Source organism: Peromyscus californicus, unplaced genomic scaffold, assembly GCF_007827085.1.
Source record: "Peromyscus californicus insignis strain IS unplaced genomic scaffold, ASM782708v3 Scaffold_5__1_contigs__length_169319896, whole genome shotgun sequence".
NCBI classification, from domain to species: Eukaryota; Metazoa; Chordata; class Mammalia; order Rodentia; family Cricetidae; genus Peromyscus; species Peromyscus californicus.
This window is the reverse complement of record NW_026294573.1, coordinates 564,900-587,297: the sequence shown is the minus strand read 5'-3', so window position 1 is coordinate 587,297 and position 22,398 is coordinate 564,900. Positions and strand designations below refer to the sequence as shown.

Sequence of the window (22,398 nt, the reverse complement as noted above, 5' to 3'; positions counted from 1 at the left end):
CCATCTAGACCCTCACCTCAGCCAAGAGACAAAAACAGCAAATCAGTCACAGTTTTATTAGATTCTGGATTTAAAAGGTCCAGTCAAGGGGAAGGTGGCAGCTCTGAATCCTGGATGCCACTGGCCAGGGGCTATCTAGCACCAGATCTACTCTTATCAAGTAAGGACTGGGCCAATTCTTGGCACAGATGTATACAGGGCAGGTACAATGTTCAGGAAGGAGAGGCCCTTCCTGCCTTTAGTCTGGTCCCTGCAGGTCCCAGTCCTGCTGGCACGGCCATAGCTACTGGCCTGTGATACAGCACTCTGCTTCCTCTCTTCTCTGATCTGCGCTTGTAGACGAGTCTCACCAGTGTACTTGGGCGCAGGAAGGCAGTGTGCCTTCCTCTGCCAGCACTCACACAGAGAGAAACAGACTAGGAGGTGCGGGAGCCAGAGAAGCTGATACCACCAGCATCCCACAGCTGGGCAAAGGCGTTCCGGACAGTGTTGGCCTCTTACAGAGGCCAAAGAAGACAGGAAAATAGGGAGGAATAGTGTGGTCACAGAGACTGTCTGTCCCCGGTCAGGTATACAAGGTGTCCAGGTGCAGGTCAGCAGTTGAGGAGTCAAGGACACGGTGGCTTGCTCGCCTCAAGATTGGGTCTCTCTACTTTAAGCCACTGCATCTTCTGCTGGTGCTGCTGAACAGCATCCTGGACACGGGCATCCATCATGGCCTCTGTGAGGACCCCATCCTCAGAGGCATATGCCATGGCCTGGTAGGAAAGAGGGCACAGAAGGAGAGGCTGGCTGCTTGCACAGGGAAGCCCAAGGCCTTCAATCTGGACGCAGAGGGCTTAGGCACTGGCACAGTGGGCATACCTGAGCTTATTAGTGAACTCAGCCCCAGTGCTACTTCTGTTGAGTTTGTCAATGATGTTCTAAACTAGAAAGCCTGAACAGAGCTGTTCCTCCTCCATACACATACAGGTAACTCCCTCTGAGGACACAAATGTAGAACCTTCATGAGCCCCTAAGTGATTCTGGCTCCATTTCCCAGCTCAGGGAGATACCAGGACACACAGCAACTACTCAGGCTAGCTGTATACTTCATAGCTGTATACTTTAGAGGCCTCCAGAACAGGCCTCCTGCTGCTACCAGGCCCCTACCCTCAGGGCATATGATGTTAGTGTAAGGTTTCTCTAATTAGAGCTCAGTGGTACTTTCTGACTAGGCTGCTCCTCTTCATGTCTATTCACACTGGGTGAGAATCCCCCCTCCCACTTCCTTATCCTTTCTGAGAATGGCATTCCAGGACCAGCCAGTAGGAGTTTGAACTGGTCAAGTTGTATCCTTTAGACGCTATCTCATGGACACTGCACAGGAGGGAACCAGGAGCTAGGATGCCTGAATGCAATGAAGAGAACACTCAAGGCAGAGAATTTTCCTCCTTAAGCACTAGGATATATTCTAAAGGAATAGGAGTGCAGAGTCATATATAAGAATTCTGCCAAGACACTGTCACCTGTGAGGAGATGACCATAATATAATGGTACTCAGTCCCCTCTGGATAAGCGGGACCACCTGGAACAGATGTACCTATGGTCCACTGTCCTGTTATGATTCACTGGGGAGGAAGACTTGGCCTTAGAGTCAGACCACCAACTTTGAGAGGTATTTGGAAGCCATGGATACTCTTTCCCAGCTTGAGCTCACCCAAGGCTAAAATAAAAGCAAAGTAGGAGCTGCACTGGAGCCCTGGTTGGATGGACAGGGTTGCAGCCCTCTCTAAGTGGCCAGCAGAGGAGAGGTAGAGCCACTTGGGCTCATCCACCAGCCAGCCTAGTAACTGAGGTCAGGTGAAGCACAGTGGAATAGACATTAGGGCTCATGCTATGGGTATCCTGGGCTTGACCCTGGGCTACAACCAAGCCAAGGTAAGGGTAAACAATGCTGTGAAACAGAGCCAGCACTCACAATCTAGTAGTGACAAGGGCATGGGTGCTTCTGCTCTATCTTACAACTTTTCTGTAAATTCAAAACTATTAAAATGTTTTAAGTTTAATTAGGTGTTGTGAGGCAACTATAGTCCCAGCTACTCAGAAAGCTGAGGCAGGGTTGCTTGACTGTGAAGTTCAAGGCCAGGCTGAGCAATGTAGCAAGACCCCAGCTCAAAAATGAGTAAATATGGGCTCTAAAGCAATTAAGAGCACTTACTGCTCTTACAGAAGACCTAGGTTCACTCCCCAGCACCAACACTGGGTGGCTCACAACCACCTCTACCTCCAGCTCTGGGGGAATCAATATATTCTCTTTTGTTTTGAGACAGGGTCTCTACATAACTCCAGCTGGCTTGGAACTTGCTATGTAGACTAGGCTAGCTGCATACTTCTTTCTGCCTCTGCTGGAATTAAAGGTATGTGCCGCCACTCCCAGCCTCATGTCCTCTTCTAGCCTTCGTAGGCACCAGGCATGCATGTAGTGCACATAAATATATGCAGGATGGGTAGGGGATTTAGCTCAGTGGTAGAGCGCTTGCCTAGCAAGCACAAGGCCCTGGCTCACACATACGGGAAAAAAAAGTAATAAATCTGAAAACATTTCAAGAATTAGTCTTGATCCTCCTTAAACCCTCAACATATTGAAGGGGAAGGGAAGAGAAAGGAACATTTCCTAGCAGCCTCCATACAATCACCACCACACTGACATCAAAGCCAGATGCAGGCAGCATTGGAACTTATAGACCAGCAGTCCTGATGAGCAGGGCTGCAAAGTTCTAGAACCTGAGGCAGAGGTAATGAGAGCTATAGGCCGGCCCAGTCAAATAGTGAAGCCTATCTCAAACAGAACAAAAAAGCCTAAGCCCAGCCTGATGGGCCACACTGTAATCTCAATGCCTGGGAGGCTGAGGCAGGAGAATTGTAAGAACATTCAAGGCTAGCCTGGGCTACAGAGTGAGACCATGTCTCAACAAACAAAAGGACTCCCTCAACTGCATAACGATAACTACTTTAACCTTCTCATTTTTTATGACACCAGGGATTAAGACCAGGACTGAAGATACGAGGTAGACACTACCACTGAGCTACATCCCCAGCTTTCATTTCATTTTTAAATTTTAAGATAGGATCTCACTGTGTTGCCCAGGCTGATCTTGAACTTGCAATCCTTCTAGCTTAGCTTCCAAAGTGCTGGGATTACAGGTGTGTGCTACCATATATTCTACTTGGCAATGGTTTCTTTCTCTCTTTCCTTTTTTCTTTCTTTCTTTTTTTTTTTCCTTTGGTTTTTTTTTTTTTTTTTTTGGTTTTTCGAGACAGGGTTTCTCTGTGTAGCTTTGCGCCTTTCCTGGAACTCACTTGGTAGCCCAGGCTGGCCTCGAACTCACAGAAATCCGCCTGGCTCTGCCTCCCGAGTGCTGGGATTAAAGGCGTGCGCCACCACCGCCCGGCTTTTCCTTTGGTTTTTTGAGACAGGGTTTTTCTGTGTAGTTTTGGTGCCTGTCCTGGATCTCTCTCTGTAGACCAGGCTGGCCTCGAACTCAGAGATCTGCCTGGCTCTGCCTCCCGAGTGCTGGGATTAAAGGCGTGCTTGCACCGCCGCCGCTGCCGCCTGGCGGCAATGGTTTCTTAAACATGACATTATAGACAACAAAAAATGAAGAAAAGAGATAATCAGACTCCACCAAAATTTAAAAATTTTGTACACTAAGACAGAGGCAGATGTTTCTCTGTGAATTTGTGGCCAATCTGGTTGGTCTACATAAAAAGTTCCAGGCCAACAACCAAAAAAGAATATTACCAACAGATTAAAAAAAAAAACAACACAATGCCCAACGGAGGCAATCACATGTCTGGTAAGAGGTTAATATCTACATTAGGTAAGGCGAGGAGCTCCTACAATTCAAGAAGAAAAACTCCACAACTCCAAGACTGAAGGAGAGGGCAGGGTTAAAAGCACTGGATACTCTTCCAAAGGACCCAGGGTTAAGTCCCAGCAACCACATGGTGACCCACAACCTCATCTGTAACTCCAAATCCCTTTCCTGACTTCTGTAGGCACTAGACTCTCACATGGTATGCAGATGTACATTCAAGCAAACACAAACACACAAACACACACACACACACACATACACACACAAACAAAAAACAAAGAAACCAGGCATGGTGCAAGGGCAGGGACTTGTGTTATCCTGACATGCATGGAGGATAGAGGCTGCAGAGCAAGGAAGGATCTTTGTAATGTGCAATTACCCAAAAGTTCCATGGGGGTTAGGGTAGAAGCAACAACAGCGGGCTGCAGAGATGGCTCAGAGGTTAAGAGCACTGACTGCTCTTCCAGAGGTCCTGAGTTCAATTCCCAGCAACCACATGGTGGCTCACAACCATCTATAATGAGATCTGGTGCCCTCTTCTGACCTGCAGACATACATGCAGGCAGAACACTGTATACATAATAAATAAATTTAAAAAAAAAAAAAAAAAAAAAAAAAAAAAAGAAGCAACAACAGCATCCAGGTCTGTGTGCTGTACCACAGTTGGCAGGACCTAGGTAGCACCTTGGGTAGTCCTCCTGTATCTCCTGTTCCTCACCTGAGAACAGGCTAGATGGATTTGCCTTAGCCACTCTGACCAACTACCCAGATAGGACCCTCAGGGAGCATCTCCAGCTCTCTCCATTAAGGTCTTTATTTGAACTGTTGCTACTCTCTCTGACAATACATTAAGCGAGAGAGGTGAGCTGTCCTGATGGAAGCTTTGTGAGCCAGATAACCTGCTGGGATGAGCTCAGTGTATCACCCTATAATATTTCATATGCTAAAGGTCTGACATCCTCATAGGAAATATATTAGAGATCATCCTTTAGAGGAAGTAATTTCATTGAACTGAGGGCACAGAAAGGGTCCCTGGTTCCTTGGAATTCATGCATGAAACACAAAAAAGCTCACTCATGCTGTCTGCTACATGAAGACGCAGCAAGACCTTGACCTCTATTAACCAGGAAAGAACCCTCTTCAAGATCTGACTGTGCTGACACTAACCTTTGTACTTCAGCCTCTAGAACTGGGGAAGACAATTTCTTGTTTTTTAAGTAATCCACCTGTACTATGCTAACCTCCCTGTTCTCCATCACCAGAGTGGAAACTGGCCCTAAGCAAGGACAGACCAGTCATTGACTGGCCTCAGAAGGCTGCAGTCTTCAATGTGAGATGGATGTTGTAGCAGCTAAGCTAGCTTGTTTAGACTAATACTATTGCTACTGGACCTAGGCTACAAAATCCAAACCTAAGTAGGACTGTCCCATGCACACCCAGAAAAGCACTGCCAAGTCTAAATAGATTGTCACTTGGTTATAGACAGTTGGCTAAAAGGAGATGGTGAAGTTGGCACAAAGTTTGAGGTTGTCATAGCACCCTCCATTCCATCAACATGGCTTTTCTTGACAACACCAGGAGCTGAAATTCCTAAATTGCTCATGGCCCTGCTGTGGGAGTTCCCTGCTGCAGGACCATGCAGCTGTTGCTAGACAGGTTCAAGGAAAAAAACAAGGTTTTAGGGAATGACAACAGGCCACCGTGGCCTATGTGCCTTCACCAACATCATCATTGCCTAGTCTCAGAATATTCCTGCTCCCTTACTCAACTTCATCATGAACTTGTCCTAAAAAGTCAGATACCCATGCCAGGCAGTGGTGTTGCTCACCTTTAATCCCAGCACTTGGGAGGCAGAGGCAGGTGAATGGATCTCTATGAGTTCGAAAGCAAGTTCTGGTCTACAGAGCAAGTTCCAGGACAGCCAAAGCCACATAGAGAAACCCTATTTTCAAAAGAAAACAACAAAACAAAAAAACAACTCAAAACAAAACAAAAAAGCCACATACTCAAGAGTACCCATACATGAAGCACATATCTGTTGATCTGGAGCAAGAACTCAGGACTTGTCTGCAACTGCCTTAACAGACAACTCAAAAAAGCAGCCCTCTAGACTTGCCTAGAGACTCTTGCACATCTACTGTAGTACTCTGACATTCCCTAAGACTGTGACAGTGCCCCAGATTTGGGCCAGAGCATGCAGAGCCAGTGATAGTATCACACCATTCTCCCTGAATGACTCATCTGCCCTTAAGGTGGTCTTAGTAGAGAACCAAGGGCCACATGCCTATCCATTCTTGGAACATCCTTCAACATAAAACTTGCTGTGGGGAGATTAGGACAAAGTTTCAGAGTGGGTTTAGTTCCAGGATCCTAACTCACCTGCCATGCCACAGCAAGCTGAGCAATCTCCCGGCCTGACATCCCCTCCGTCAGCTGGGCGACCTCTGAGCACTTCTTTCCATAGTCAAACTGGGCCACCTTCAAGCGTCTGGAGGAAAAGTTCCCAAGTGGGTCTGGGCTGCCATGGCTCTACACAGAGGGGGTCGGGGAGACAGGAGCAAGGCTGCCCAACATCATACTCCAGCAGATGCTTCACTTGATCTGGGTAACATTGGTCGACTTTTTTGCACATCCCTAGTTGGATGAGGTGAACTCAGCCTTCCTTCCTGACCTACAGGAGAGGCTTAGGTTGGAGCCAGGCAGTTAGCAGTTGGATACTCTCCCAACCTGCCTTCACTCCTACTCACTAGACCCAGTCTACAACTACATATTCAGCACCCAAACAGCAGGAATAGTTAAATGCTCAGCCAATGATGAAATGCTAACAGAGCAGGTAGATCTCTAATTAAGAAAAGAACAGTTAAGTAAAGGGTCCTGCCTGCAATCTGAGTTTCCAGCAATAATATCTGACCAAAAGTCACAGAAATCACACATTAAACATGAATATAGGTTGCACGTGAGAACTGAGGCTGGGGTTATGAGGTTAGCAGGAAGCAGGGGACCTGCCCAGTGTGGATAGGGAATGGGCCAGGCCCATAGGAAAGAGCAGAGCCAAGCCATGTTTTCTCCAGAACAGTGAAAGGCAACAGGCAGTAGGAAAGATTCAGGATTCAGGTCAGGACGTGGAGCCTGAATGCCGTGGGGCCTGGGGCCCAGGAGACAGCTGAAAGCAGAGCAGCCTCTGCTGACACAGCACTGAGGGCTTGTGGAAGCACCAAGGCTTCCTCAGAGAAGCATCTAGTGGCTTCTCCCCATCCCTGTCCCCAACATGGCTGCAGAGCAGCTTCCAGGAGTGGCAGGGCAGGTATGCAGCTAGACAGAAGAAAGCCATGTCACTCAAGTCAACAGCTGAGGATAGTAACTGGCTACTTCAAAACCTGGTAAAAGAGACTCAGCAAACTTAGAGGATGCTACATTCTCTTGATGCCCAGCAGTCACTGAAAAAGGCACTTAAAATTAGCTCATGAGAGAGGACTGTTGGGACAGGCTTGCAGCTGTCCCCAGGTAAAGAGCAGTGGGAGGAAGGGTTGAGGGTCCCATGACAGGACAATCTTTGATAGGACACATACACAGAATGTGATCTCACACAGATGGCCCAAACCCCAGGAAAACAAAGTGCCCAGATAGGTTCTAGGTCAATAAAGGGAACCCCATAGGGCTGTACACTTACTGCTTTCCTTCTGTGGCCGGCTTAAGGACATACTTGTCAAAATACATTCTCACCAGGCGCTCTCGCTCCTCCCGCTGTGGCAGGGCAAAGCAGACCATCTCGTCAATGCGGTCATTGATGGCCCAGTCAAACTGCTCAGGTTGGTTACTGGCCAGGACCAGCATGAACCTACAGCACAAAGTGCATGCTGAGGGCTTGTCCAATCACAGGTCACTCAGGGGCAGAAGGGTCTTTTAAGCCTCCTCAGGTAAACTTTATAGATGGATGTAACTTGGCAGCTCTTTCTGTTCCTTCTTCCCTTCCCGTTCAGGTTTGTTTTGTTTTGTTTTGACATGGGGTTTGAATCCAGAGATTCAAGAATGCTAGGCAAGTGCTCAATCACTGAGATGGACTTCTCGCCCTTGGCAGTTTTTAACTCAGGAAACCCCAGGAAGACCCAGTGCTGTGGAATAATGCTTTTGTACATTGGTTTAATAAAATGCTGATTGGCCAGTAGCCAAGCAGAAGTATAGGCGGGATAGGCAAACAACAAGAATTCTGGCAAGAGGAAGGCTGAGTCAGCAGACGCCAGCCTGACATCCAGGGAGCAGCATGTAATGGAACACAGGTAAAGCCATGGAACGACATGGCGACATAGATTAACAGAAATGGGCTGAGTTTAAGTGTAAAAGCTAGTCGGTAGTAAGCCTGAGCTAATGGCCAAGCAGTTATAAATAATATTAAGCCTCTGAATGATTATTTTATAAGCGGCTGCAGGACCACGGGTGAGAGATTTGTCTGGACTGTGCGGGGCGGGCGGGATACTGGGAAACTTTTAGCTACAATCCAGGCCCACAAGCCCATTTGTACAACCTATGATCAAGGTTGCCTAGTATGCTAAGGTTTTGTTGTTGCCCTCAAATCACTTTTTCCCCTGATGACCCTGGGCTAGGCCACAGCCACAGCAAGTAAGGGGATATTTATGACTGATAAGATGGCCACATACTTACTAGAAGGCTGGGTCCTACACTGGTGATGAGCTAGCTAAGAACAAGATTAGGGGATTTGGAAGAGAGGAGCCTGTTTGACCATAGGCACCCACCCTGCTAGTGGCTTCTGGGAAACAGTTCAAACTGGGGTCTCTCCTAAGGCCTAGATGCTACTCTAGACCCAGTAGCCTGGATAAGGTCCAAGGCTCCATTCTTTCTACACATGACACTTGGGATCTGCTCCCAGGAAAAGCAAACATTCTAGGTTCATGCCCATGTCTCATGCCCAGGTGCCAGTGCCCTGAAAGCAGTCTTCAGGTATATTCAGTTAACAGGAAAGTTCCAGCTGCATATGGACAGCTGAATGTCAAGAGGCATGAGATGATGTTCAAACTGGGATGGCCATATGGACAGGAACTGACCCAGCAGACTTTCTTCATGTTTCATATTGCCTTTCTAAAATGGGCCCTCAAGAGCCCTTCCCAGGTAGGAACATGAAGACACCCCAGACAGTTGCACACATACTATGTCCTGGATCCTTGTGAGGATCAAGGTTAACAATGCCCAGAAGTATTCTGCACAGGGAGCTAGGGGCAGGACTGCACTTACTTACTACTATGCTGTCCTGTCCTGTGTAGGAATGCATTCAGAGTGGCCCTGAGGTCTTCACTTATCTTTTCCTACAGAAAGAAAGTTTCATCATCAGTCTCCAGCCCGAGGAGCAGTTTTGTACGTGGCCAAGGAAAAGTGTACATGGGAGACACTGTTGGGAGAGTAAGGCAGGGGTTAGAAACACAAGCCTACTCTGACAACCAGAACTTGGATTCCTGCTGTTCAGCATCTCCAAGACTGTTGTTCAATGCCAAACTCCTCAAATTTAGAAGGAAAAACAACTGAGCAGCAACCTTAGCTAGCAGAGCATGAAGACTTAGACCTTCTGTGCTCTAGGGCACAGCAACCTCTAGGCTGGTCCCCTGCTAGACTGGCTTAGTGGCCCCAGCTCTGACCAACTTTCACCGATAGACAGGGTTCCAGAACACTCACAGTTGCTCTCTTCCTGAGGAAGGCATCTGCTTCATCCACAAAGAGCAGGAGGCTGTGAATCAGAGGGTGGTCAGGTAAGGGGATGCTTGAATCCTACAAGCCAACATCTGGAAACTCCCAGAAGCAACAAGGAAGTATAGTGTATATCCCCGGGAGAAGATGCCCCACAGAACATATCCTGACCCAGGGAAAACAGCTCACAGCTTCAAGAACTCCAATACTGAGAACCCAACTGCAGCTCTGATGGTATATGCTGGGCAGAAGAATGCTCCTCCTACCCATAGGTCTCACTCAAGGCCTTCCTCCAGTCTAGGTCAGAATAAGGGCTGAGATGCACGTGTTCAGCACCAGGAAGAAGTGGTTATCCAGGGTAAAATGGCAAAGACCAAAGAAAAGGACGTAACAAGGCATAGTGGCAATGCCAGGGACAATTACAACTGGCTGTGCCATACTGCATAAGTTGATGTGATATCCTCAGCCAACCTTTGGAGGGTTCAACACAGTCAAGGAGGCCTAGATCCATTCTTCTCCCCATTTGAGCTAGCCATTCACTCCTGACAGTAATTATATCTGGCAGTGTCCTTATATGGGACATCTTGTGACCAGATGTCCACCCTCGGCATGACATTTTTTCTAATGGATCCTTCAGAATAAACACCCACCTCTAGCTGTCTTCAGAATCTAGAGGCTACCCATGCACTCCCACACAGTATCAAGGACAGGACAGTGGGAAGACAGCAGGGCCCTTTTGCTAGGTACCTGGTGGGCCACTAGGAGTAAGAATTCGTGTATATGGGAGTTGTATGCTCACCCTCGTCGGCTAGTGCTTGCCCAGTCGAAGACCTTGTGCATGGCGGTCACACCCTCCCGCCCCATGGGGGCCACGTCCCCGCCTGTCATGATGGCGTAGTCCATGCCTGAATGCAGTGCGAGTTTCTGGGCAAGGAGGGGTGGGGAAACAGAGCAGATGTTCCCTCCCAGACTCCCAGGTCCACGGCTCTACTAGCCAACCCTGCCCAACATGGACAGTCCCCCACCATCAGAGCTGAGGTGGCCTCTGAATGCACCGCAATGCCCTGAGGGACAGTGACAAAAATGCCCCAGGGAGAGATGATGCCCAGTAGCACCCAGTCCCACCTTCACAGCCAGGTATTTTTACCTTGGCAAACAGTGTCTTGCCAGTCCCTGGTGGTCCATACATTAGAACATTTCTATACAGGCTTTTGTTCTTCTTGGTATTTCTTGTTGCGATGGCAATATCTCGTACTCGTGCTTCCAGGCTAGGCTGCCAGAGCAAGATGAGGTTTGGGGAACCTGGTCTCCCAGCCTACAGATAGCCTTAGGGAGTGGAAGGACCATAGGTATTCTAGTGCAGCCTAGTTAGTGTGGATACTGGACTGGCCTATGGAGTATCTGAATACAGTACAGTAACATGCATTTCAGGACCCCAAAGCCACAAACACAAGGATCACATAAACACAATAGTTAAGCTTTCCTGTCCCTTTCCTGGGGCCCACAGGGCTTTCCAAACCACAGTTGCCACAGTTACTTACACTGAGGATGACACCCTCTAGTGCATCCTGGGGTCTGCTGACCAGTCGTCTGCTGACCTATAGGGGAAACCATCACAGTTGGCAGGACACAAAGCCACCATGAAGTACTGTCCCACAGAGCCCAAGACCAGTACCTTAGTGTCAAAGCTGGAGAAACAGTGTCTGTTGTGGGGCCTCGGTGATTCATCAACTCTTTACTATAGATTTTTATCTTCCTAATCACTTGTACTGAGCATCCAAAGAGACCCAGGTGCAGTCATCACAGAGAACAGGCTTGTCAGAGACAGCAGAGTAGCTCAGCCCAAGGGAGGTAGCTAGACACCAATCTACTCTCATACTTTCTATGCCAAGACAGACCCTGAGCTCAAGTCATGAAGAGCTAAAGCTTGCCTAGGAGCAGTTATATAATTAGATAATACTGATGCAACAGGCCCCATTGGTATAGCAGCCATGAGAAAACACCCAGCATGAAAGAGAAAGCAGAAGCTGTTGTTTGGGCAAAAGGAGGAGGATAGAGAAAATGTGCACCATTTGTTTGTGATATGGGAAGAAACCTGGTAGGGATGTGGAGCCCTGATCCCTTACTGTGGCCATACCTGGATGGGATGCCTCAGTGCCTCCAGCACTGAGATGCGGGAGGTCTCCCTCACCAGGGAGGGCTTTCCCAAGCGTGCCTCAATATACCGACCAGCAACAGCAGTAGCATTCTTAGCAGAATAGACTCCAACAGCCAGTAGTGTCAATCCAGTCACCTGGGACAGAAAAACAGCAGTCTATGATGCACCTCTGCCCCACAGTTCATCTTGTGCCCTAAGGACAGCTAAAGTCTCATGGTAGTCTCTACTGGACCCTGGTTGGATCCCTAACCCCATACTACAGTCAGCCAGTGCTCACTGGCACTCTCCATCAGAGCATTTCTCTTTGTGTCTTATAACATGGATGCTCAAAAGCAGAGGTTGTAAGAATGTGGAATATGGCTATACAGGGCTGGATATTCACTAAGAGTCTCTCTTGCCTTCCACTACTTTCTTACCATTGAAAAAGTTAAACTTCATTCTTGGAAAACAAGGCTAACCACAAACCATGATGGTAATGTATTAGCACACCAAGCAGCGCCACAAACAGGGGGCACTGTCTAGCCTGGCTTGTAGTTTACTGGTGAGTTCCTGCCTAGCATTCCTAAGATCTTAGGTTCCATCCTCAGCACCCCGAACAATAAAAATAATGTGCCTTCAGCATTCCCCTTTAACAGATCAACCTATGCACCTAGCATGAAGTCCTCAGTGACCTTGAAGCTTTACATGTCTCAGCCCATCTCCTACATCACAGACCACCTCCTGACTCATAGAGTTTTGGAGTTGGCTGGAAATACACCACCAAAAATGCCAGGTAGCTGGGCATAGTGACAAATATCTTTAATTGCAGTATTCAAGAGGTAGAGGCAAGTGGATCTGTGAGTTTGAGGACTACCCGGTCTACAAAACATGTTCCAAGACAGCCAATCCTACTTTATAGAGAGACCCTGTCTCAAAAAAAAAAAAAAAAAAAAAAAAAGTCAGATAAAAAACTTACTACTATCTTCTCCCAAGCTCATAGAAAGTGAGCTCTGGCCCCTTCCTACATCTGCGCCTGGATTAGAAGTCTGAATCCTCAAGGTAGGCTGCCACTGCCATGACTAGATGTGATTTGTCCCTCAAAGATTTACATGTTGAGCACTTGGTCTCATGCAATGCTGCAGAGTTTGCAAAATCTTCAAGAGTGGGACCTAGTAGAAGTCATTAGGGGGCCCTATTCAGACTTTCCAACACCAGATAAACCTTGTTTGTAATTTAGGCAGCCTTGGATACCTTGCTAGAGCAACATAAAATGGATTAAGACTGAATTGTCTAAAACGCCTTAAGTCCAAATACTCTATCATGCCTCACTATAGTTCTTAAAGACAGTTGTAGCAGCCCATGTGCCTGATTTGTGCTGGGTACTTATGCAAAATACCAGGTGTCCTCATAGCCAACAGGTAACAGGGCTGAATCTTACAGGGAAGTCCCCAGAAACTATGCCCCAGAGCTGCCCACTGGGCTCACCCACAGGAACATATGGTAGTACATACCGTGGCTGTCACTTTGTCCCAGTCTGTCACAAAGGCACGGAATCCTTCACCAAACAAGGTGCCAGCTGTCCTGCATGGGGGAAAGAGACACATGGCTGGAGAAGGTCAAAGAAAAGAAACTAATGAAGCTTTTCAAGGCTCTCAGATCAGTCTTAAGAAAAGTCTACCAAGGTGGGAGTGTTAAAGAGCTGACCCAGAACTTCAGGATGAAGAGGCTGGAGGACCTTCAATGACCAGTAACTTACTAGCTTGAACTGGGAACCACAGACAGATGGGCAGCAGTCACTGGGTCTAGATGCACCCTTACTTGATAGACTCCAAGATGGTCTGGCGGTGTTCAGCAGCCTTGAGGCGAATCTGTTCTCGGATTATGTCTGCGTTCTCTCGATCAGCCTTGGCCCGTGCTCGGGCCTCAGCTTCTACCCGCAACATCTCATTCTTATGCCGCAACTCCATCTCTCGCTCCACAGTGGCTGCCCCAGGAAAAGGCAAAGACAGTGGTCTTCAGCCCATATTGTGCATGTCTCTGCCCACATTGCTGACATGCACACACAGACCTAGATATTGCATGGACCAGGAACAGCACAGTATCACAGTAAACAACCCATACTGCAGAGCAAGCCCTTCTACCAGATGGAGGACCCCTGAAATAGCCTGGACTACCCTCAGGATGACGTATTTTAAAAACAAACAAAAATGTGAATAATCACAAGAAAAACCTACTTATATTGACATCTAACTATCAAAATACCAGAAAAAGTCATGAGATGCATAACATGTGCCTGTTTATCAGCAACAAGAACCAAACACCAAGCAATGTGCCACTGTCACTGAACAATGCCACCAACAAATTGCCTCAAATCCTTCCTGACAGACTCCTGGAGACAGGATATGTTCTTCCTGCTGGGACATATATGTATAAACTAGCAAGTTGGCTCCAATGACAAATGAAGTTCTACTACAGGAGCTAAGACCAGGCAACTTTCCTATCCAAATCAACTAGTCCCAGAACTTTCTGCTCAGGGACCAGGCTACAGATGAAACTTCTGCTAAGAGTTAGCTCCTTGAAACCAAGGCATCCAGCTGTGTCTGGTGTCAAAGCACATACTATAAATACAGTCCTTAGTTGAGGGCACAGTGAGCCGCTGTGCAGCCATTTCTTTTTTTTTTTTTTTTTAACTTAAATAACGTTTTTTAAAATTTATTTTACATACCGACTGTAGTTTGCCCTCCCTCCTCTCCTCCCAGTACCACCACCCCTACTCCCCCACCCCCGCTTTGCAGGCATTTCTTAAGGACTAAGATGCCCAACAAAGTCACCCATCCTTGGAGACTCCCTACCTCGACGCATGGCCTCCTGCTTCTGCACAGACTCCTCTTGTTTCCTTAAATTCTCTTCATTCAGAAGTTGCTGAGAGAGAAGTAACAGGAAAGGTAAAAGCTTTTGAAAACCAGAAAAACAACCAAAGTCAAGCCAACAGGTTGTAGCTGCTCTGAGTCAGGAATGCTTCTGCCCACCTGAGGAGCCCCAACTTTCCTGGGGCTCTTAGCTGGTACACTCCAGTGCAGGCACATCTGATGCTGACCCAGGACATGCACACATTAAGGGACTGGCTTCAGAGCTGCCCCACCTGCTGGGGCAGAAGCAGCCTTTATAGCAGCTTCATTACTGTGGTTCCAAGACCCCCAGGGCCTGCATCTATGCTCTATGGTTCTTATAGAATTCTGATCTTTGCCTACTGAGATTTACGGCTATAAGGCCCCAGCACACAAAACATGAACATAAGCCTGAGGCTGATGAGCCCCTATAACAGGGAGCCAGCATGGATCAATGGAGGCCTAATCAGGTCTGGATTATCCAGGGACCCTGTCCTACACCATTCACTGACCTTGCTAATTAGACAGGTGTCCATCTAGCAAGAGAACCCTTAAGAGTAACTGAAAAACCCACCTCTGTTGTGGAAGCATCATAAGAAATTATGTGCATGGGCTTGTGTATGTGCTTGGACATGTCTGTATACATGTCTACATGTATAGTATGTCTGCATTTAGGTATGTTTCTGGGCATGTTCATTGTGTACACGGGCCCATAAGTATGTATACACATGCCAGGGCCTACCAATGCCTGAGAAAATTCACCCAGAACCAGCACTTGCATTCCTGCCCATGAACTCAGCTATATAATCTCCTATGTTATTGCAAAGACAGCGCATCTCTCACAGAGGTATGTCTTGTTTACCTGCTGTTTCAGCTGGTCCTCATAGCGTTGTCGAGCTAGCTTATCCTGGTACTGGGCCCTCTAGGGAAGAAGACAGAAATAGACACACCTTGGCTGAAGAAGCTACCAGAAGGACCAGAGAACACGATCTGGACCTACCCTGGAGTGGCTGTTGAGGTATGCTACAGATGACCTGCCACCTTCCACAAACATGCAGGTACAGAATGGCTCTGTACCCAGGAGTCTATGTGTTCTGGGGTTACTGTTTTTGTTTATTTTTACAACAGTGGTCCAGATCCTAGTACAATAACTACCACCCTCATCTGGTCAGTAACGAAAAGATCCAGCGTGGCATCTCAATGTCCCACCCCTACTCCTATTACCCCAGGCCTCCTGGCATAAGTGGCGGCTGCCTGTACACTTACAGCCTGGTGCTGCCGGGTCTCTTCACTCAGCGTTTTCCTTCTTTCCTCGGCTTGTACACGGATCTGTTCACTCTTCAGCTGCTCTACAGCAGCTTCATACTCCTGCAGAATACAGGAGCACCTGTATAAGACTCACACCCTCTACAGCCCATTCCATGGTGCTGTGGACTACAAAATGGCAGCATCAAAGACCATGCCTCCTGGTCTATGCAACAGGTTGGAGTAAGGCAGAAGACACTTTTAAAAACAGTCTGGACAGATACCCATATACTCCTAAGTGGACTCACAGCTCTAGGCAGATGGACAAGACCAGTCCCAGAGATCAGGATGTTATTCACTCCTTTACCCTGAGCTCATGTTACAATTGTATAACAGACAAGGACTAAGGATGGAGCCTGCTCCATGCTCACTGAAAACTGACATCAGGGTTCTTCTTTTAGGTTTTTCAAGACAGGGTTTCTGTGTATCCCAGGCTGTCCTGGAACTCAGTTTTCTACCTGCCTTTGTCTCCCAAGTGCTAGAATTAAAGGGTGTACCACACCTTGCTTCAAGAGTCCTTCTGAGTGCAGAAAAATAAAATAAAAATTAGGCGTGGTGGGACACACCTGTAATCTTAGCACTTAAGAGGCTAAGACAGGCCGGGCGGTGGTGGCGCACGCCTTTAATCCCAGCACTCGGGAGGCAGAGCCAGGCGGATCTCTGTGAGTTCGAGGCCAGCCTGGGCTACCAAGTGAGTTCCAGGAAAAGGCGCAAAGCTACACAGAGAAACCCTGTCTCAAAAAACAAAAAAAAAAAAAAAAAGAGGCTAAGACAGAAGGATTTCTGAGAATTTGAGATCAGCTTGGTATACATAGAAAAATCCTGTCTTAGCCAGGTAGTGGTAGTGCATGCCTTTAATCCTAGCACTCAGGAGGGAGAGGCAGGAGGATCTCTAAGTTCAAAGGCCAGCCTGGCCTACAGAATGAGACCAGGACAGCCAGCGCTACACACACAGAAACCCTATCTTTAAAAACAAAAATAGCCGGGCGGTGGTGGCGCATGCCTTTAATCCCAGCACTTGGGAGGCAGAGCCAGGCAGATCTCTGTGAGGTCGAGGTCAGCCTGGGCTACCAAGTGAGTTCCAGGAGAGGCGCAAAGCTACACAGAGAAACCCTGTCTCGAAAAACCAAAATAAATAAATAAATATAAAGCCAGGTGGTGGTGGCACACGCCTTTAATCCCAGCACTCGGGAGGCAGAGACAGGCAGATCTCTGAGTTCGAGGCCAGCCTGGTCTACAGAGTGAGTTCCAGGACAGCCAGGGCTGTTACACAGAGAAACCCTGTCTCGAAAATCCAAAAAAACAAAACAATCAAACAAACAAAAAGTCTGTTTCAAAACAAACAACAAAAACATAAAACAAGAGAATTTCAAGAAAGATCCCCTACCTTCAAGTTCAAACATTCCTCACCTATACCTTCCCTCTCAGGTACCTCTACTACAGAATCATAGCCATATATTCAGCATCCTGTCCTTACGTCCCCCAATTCCTTCAAAGAATGGAGGACACATCCACAGGTCTTTCACACCCTCCTGGCACCAGCCCATAGTTCACCTTGAGTTTAGACTGCTGTTCCAGCTGCAGTGTCTGCTCCTGCATCTGCGCAAGACTCAGTGCCTCCTTGGCATGGCCTGTGGAGTACAGGAGAGTAGGAGAGAGGGTATTAGAATACTAACAATAGACATATCTGTGTGGCCCTAAACAGAACCTCTCCCTCATGCCAAGGGGCTTTCTGAGAAACAACACTCAATCGTTTGTGCCCCCTTCTCAGCCTACCTCACTTGCCTATCCATTCCAGACTCCTACACCGACCTCTCCTTTCAAAGCTCCTGCCCTATCTCCAACAGAGAGCCTGTGAGTTTGGGTATGCAGCTTAGTTGTTACAGAGCTTGTCCAGCATGGGAAAGACCCTAGATTGGATCCCTAACACCACAAATCAGGCATAGTGTGCGTGCCTGGCACCCTGACATTCTGAAGGTGGAAGCCAGAGGAGCAGGAGCCCAAAATCATCCTCAGCTGCATTATGGGTTTGAGTCTAGCCTAGTATCCATGAAACTTTGTAGGCAGGGGAGTGAAGGGGAGGAGACAGGTCATAAGAGCTTGGTAAGAGCCCCAGGTTTCATTCCCAAGGGATCATCATATTGCCAAGAACTCCATCAGAAAGACCACCACACAATCATCCAGGATGGGGCTGTGGAACAATGACATGTCAGGCATTTTCCAATGAGGAATGCAGAGCTCTGGCTGGCGTTTATATCTGTGTCCGTTAACGATATTGAAAAAATATACAGGCAGAAAAGGATGAATAACACCAGACAACACACCTAGGTTATAAGTAACTTGTGTGTTTTGTGTGTCAGATGGCACTGATGTTTGTCAACACTTAGACATAGTGGGAAAACTTTACTTCTAGTACACTCTAAAGAGGTCTAAGCATCTGATCTCCAAATTTTCCATGATAATTTTTCCTTACCAATACCCTATTGTAAAACTTTTCTACCACAGGAACCATGGGAGTGAAGATCACTAGGTAACCCACACTTAACCCCTACATTCTAGTCCCATGACTTTTCTTACACTTTTGAAGTCTTCTAGGTCAGCTGTAACCTCTCTGTTAATTTTGAGTTCAACAGGCATGTCATTAACGGGAGCTTAACATCTGTTAATAGTATGAGTATCTGGAGGGAAAATGGCCTAAGACAGGAGGTACCATGGTGAGAACATTTCACAGGTTTAGATGGCCATTGCAAATGTCTTGGAATTTGGGGTCAATTTACATAGAGCACAATTTGGCATGAACTCCACCAATGGGTAGCAGTGTCAGAGCTTTCGAAGGACCTTCCAAGACAATCTCCTCCTAGTCTCTCTGGTCTTCAGTGACCAGAATGGAAGACAAAAGAACTCACACCTGAAGAGAGACAGCAGCAAGGCACAGCCAAGCTTTGAAAGGCCATGGGAACACCTGACACTCTTCTCTGACAGGAAAGGGCCTCATTTCAGCACAGTAGACAGGAATGGGGGTGTCACAGTCCAACAAACCTGGGACCAAATCCCAGCTGTTTATCCTTCATGTGACTTTGGCAAGCTCAGCTAACTCCTCTATTTTCTCATGAATTGAGACAACAGGTAAACTTCAGTACAAGTTTAGCGCCCACCTGAGACTATCCTACAAGAAAAGGACACTGATGGGGCATGTAGAACCCACAGGAAGTGTTGCTGGCTCAGAAAAAAAAGAGCACTGTTAAAGCAAAGTAGAGGCCAAGACACTGGACCTAGGAGAATGTTCTGGGTAGGAGCTTCAGGACTGCCAGTGCAGACACCTGGAGAGCAATTTATATGCAAGAGCAAAGGGCTGTAACTGCTCCCCATAGTCTGTAACAGACTGTAGTACTGGGACTAAATAGCTAAGATTCATCTGAAATTCTAGGTGTGGCTAAAGAATCCCCCCTCCTCCGCCAGGAGTCACCAAGAAAAGTGTCCCCTTCATAACCCTGTAACAAACAGGACATTGGGTCACCTGTCAAGTCTGCTAACATTGGAAATGCCTTGAAAACCAGCCACTTTTTCTCATTTCAACCTAATCACTGAGACTGTCTAGCAAACATAATAGATGGTTTATAAAATTTTTAGCTCTGCTGGTCAAAAGAGACAGGTGATCCTGGTCCCAAATCTGAACACTTTGAATGTCTCTATGGGGATTTGAGTTAGCAGGGTTCACAGACCATTGGCCAAGACTTAACAAGATCTCACTGTGTGTCCTGGCTGGCCTGGAGTTCATTATGTAGACCAGACCAGCCTCAAACTCAGAATTCTGTCTGCCTCTGCCTCTCATGTGTTGGAACTGAAGGCATGAGCCACCACTCCCAGCTCAAGACATCTTTGGGGCCCCACAAGAACAGAGAATTGACTCACCAAGTGCCAGACCCTCTCTGAGAGGCTCTGTATATTGTACCTATTTAAATTTGGGCTTCCCTATAGAACCTTTTGGAAAACAGAACCCATGCATAAACACAAAATTGAGAACGACATCATTCCTCCAATCAGTATTTATTCAACACCTCCTACACTTCACTTTTTTTTTTTTTTTTTTTTTTTTTTTGGTTTTTCGAGACAGTGTTTCTCTGTGTAGCTTTGCGCCTTTCCTGGGACTCACTTGGTAGCCCAGGCTGGCCTCGAACTCACAGAGATCCGCCTGGCTCTGCCTCCCGAGTGCTGGGATTAAAGGCGTGCGCCACCACCGCCCGGCTCCCTTTTTTTCTTTTTTTTAAAATGTGTTTAAGTGCTTGCCTGAGTGTATGTATGTACACCACATACATGCCTGGTACCCTCAGAAGCCAGAAGAGGTCCTTGGAGCACCTGGAACCAGGGTTACAAAAGGTTGTGAGCAGCCATATGGGTGTTCAGAATTGAACACAGATCCACCGCAAGAGCAACAAAGGCTCTTAGTCATTGAACCATCACTCCAGCCCCCTATTTCAGGCTCTTAAAAAGATTTCAACTAGCTGGGTGGGGAGGGTGCACACTCAGGAGGCAGAGAGGCAGGTGGATCTCTGAGTTCCAGGCCAGCTTGGTCTACAGAGCTCGAGTTCTAGGACAGCTAGAGCTGTTGTTACACAGAAAAATCCTGTCTCGGGGGTAAAAAAAAAAAAATCAACTAGCTGGGCAGTGGTGGCACACGCCTTTGATCCCAGCACTCGGGATGCAGAGGCAGGAGGATCTCTGAGTTCCAGGCCAGCCAGGTCTATAGGGCGAGTTCCAGGACAGGCTCCAAAGCTATACAGAGAAACCCTGTCTGGAAGAAAAGAAAAAAAAAAAAAAAACGACAACAAAACCCACTTATATTACATGTTGGCACAAACTGTCAACATCAAAGCAGACAGGACATTCGTGGGGAAAGACTGGCTCCGAGAGGATCCACTTTTACAGACACCCTCCCTCTCACATTCCACAGTGGAGTGCTGTTATCCAATAATAAATGCAAATCTACTGACTTTTTGCTAAAACCAAACGCCTTTCAAAAATGCTCCCCTTATTAAGTGGGTGATTACAATCAACCACAACATGGATCACCTGATCTGGCCATGCCTTTTGGCCTGCACCACGTGGAGGCAGCAAGAGCGCCCATTAGTAACTAAGGCCAGCATTGGCACACGCAACCCGCGCCTCTAAAAGCCTCTCTAAAACGGTCTCTTCTGCCGCGTTGACAGTTGCAAGTGCTAGAGGGTGGCAGCACCTGGGTCTCCCAAAAGCATATCCCATAGCAGGATAGCTACGGCCAAATGACTACCGGTCCGTTCAGGTCACCTGAAAAGCAGGGCTGCAGACAGCCAATTGAACACTCTGCTGTTAAGACATCAAGAGGACCAAACTTGCAAAAGCAACTGGCGTCTCTGAGAGGACCCTCCCATTTCCCTGGGCCTCGGCCCGCAAAACCCAGCCGGCGCACTCACGCGAATGCTCCAACTCGCGCGCCGCTTTGGCCGCTCGCTCCAGGCCTGTCGGGTCAAAGTTGCTCCATTTGTCCTTGGGCGATTGCCGGTCTCCGGCAACACGGTCGCCGCCACCCTCCGCACCAGGCTGCGCGGGCGGCAAGGGCAACGGAGGCCCTGTGCCTTCGCCCTTGGGGCCCTTGTTGATGCCAAAGAGCCACGACATGGTCCACAAGCGAAAGGCGCCCTGGATGGTCCGGACTCAAGTGTGACTATCGGGGCACTGGCAGTCACCACGCGCCGCGGGTCGATTAACTGCGCAGGCGCGACACACACCTCTTCCTGCTAGACGACGGAAACTTGCGAGGGCCAAGGCGCTCTCAGCCATTGGATTGGCCACTGGGACAGGGACGCACTTGGCGTCAGTGGCGCGATTTGCCCAGATGTCTAAAGAGGCGGGACTGGACGGAGCTCCTGGACCAAGCAAATAGGAACAAAGTTTTCGGGGTAGGTGTGCCTTCCTCCTAGAAAACTCCCTCTGTTTTTTTTTTGTTTGTTTGGTTGTTTTGTTTTGTTTTTAGCAGTGGTGCTATTGTTACGGGGGGGGGGGGGTCATTCAGAGATCTATATCCGTTGTTATATGCATTTATGGAGACACTCCAGCCATAGTGGCTTCAGAAGACCAAAGAGACACTGGACCCACACCACGCAGGGTCGTAACTCCTGCTGCTATGAGTCCACACCCAGAGAGCAGAAGTGGAAGGAACACCTGAAGGAGATGGAGGTTCCCGGAGCTGACTTCTTCCGAACTTGAGATGCCTCAGGCCATGCTAACCACGGGCGAGGTAACCGGCGTGAGATCACAGGCCCGAAGGTTGAGAGAAGAGGTGTCCTCCGCGCCTCCGGCGCCCCTAGACCAACAGACCACCCTGTTGTGACCCTACACTTTATCGACGCCGGAGTCATGCAGGTCTGTGGCTGCTTTGAGCGTCTCCAAGCAGATAACTCTTACAGCCAAGCGTGAATAAGAATAAGAGATGGGTCAGAGACTGAGACGCCACTGTTGACAAGCAGTCCTGCCCCAG

The 22,398-nt window shown here is 48.0% G+C and overlaps 1 protein-coding gene across 1 annotated transcript; it reads right to left on the bottom strand.

Moving 5' to 3' along the window:
- Window positions 1–37: 37 nt before the first annotated feature.
- LOC128096387 (ATPase family AAA domain-containing protein 3) lies at window positions 38–21,631 on the bottom strand. Its single transcript, XM_052715895.1, has 16 exons — window positions 21,335–21,631; window positions 17,439–17,515; window positions 15,846–15,947; window positions 15,442–15,501; window positions 14,544–14,613; window positions 13,510–13,675; window positions 13,203–13,272; window positions 11,692–11,847; window positions 11,096–11,152; window positions 10,702–10,827; window positions 10,354–10,478; window positions 9,543–9,594; window positions 9,108–9,178; window positions 7,531–7,698; window positions 6,240–6,348; window positions 38–758 (listed from the first exon to the last, which is right to left on the bottom strand). The coding sequence occupies exons 1-16, from the start codon at window positions 21,537–21,539 to the stop codon at window positions 609–611; spliced, it is 1,764 nt and encodes a 587-aa protein (XP_052571855.1). The 5' UTR covers window positions 21,540–21,631; the 3' UTR covers window positions 38–608.
- Between the last annotated feature and the right edge of the window lie 767 nt (window positions 21,632–22,398).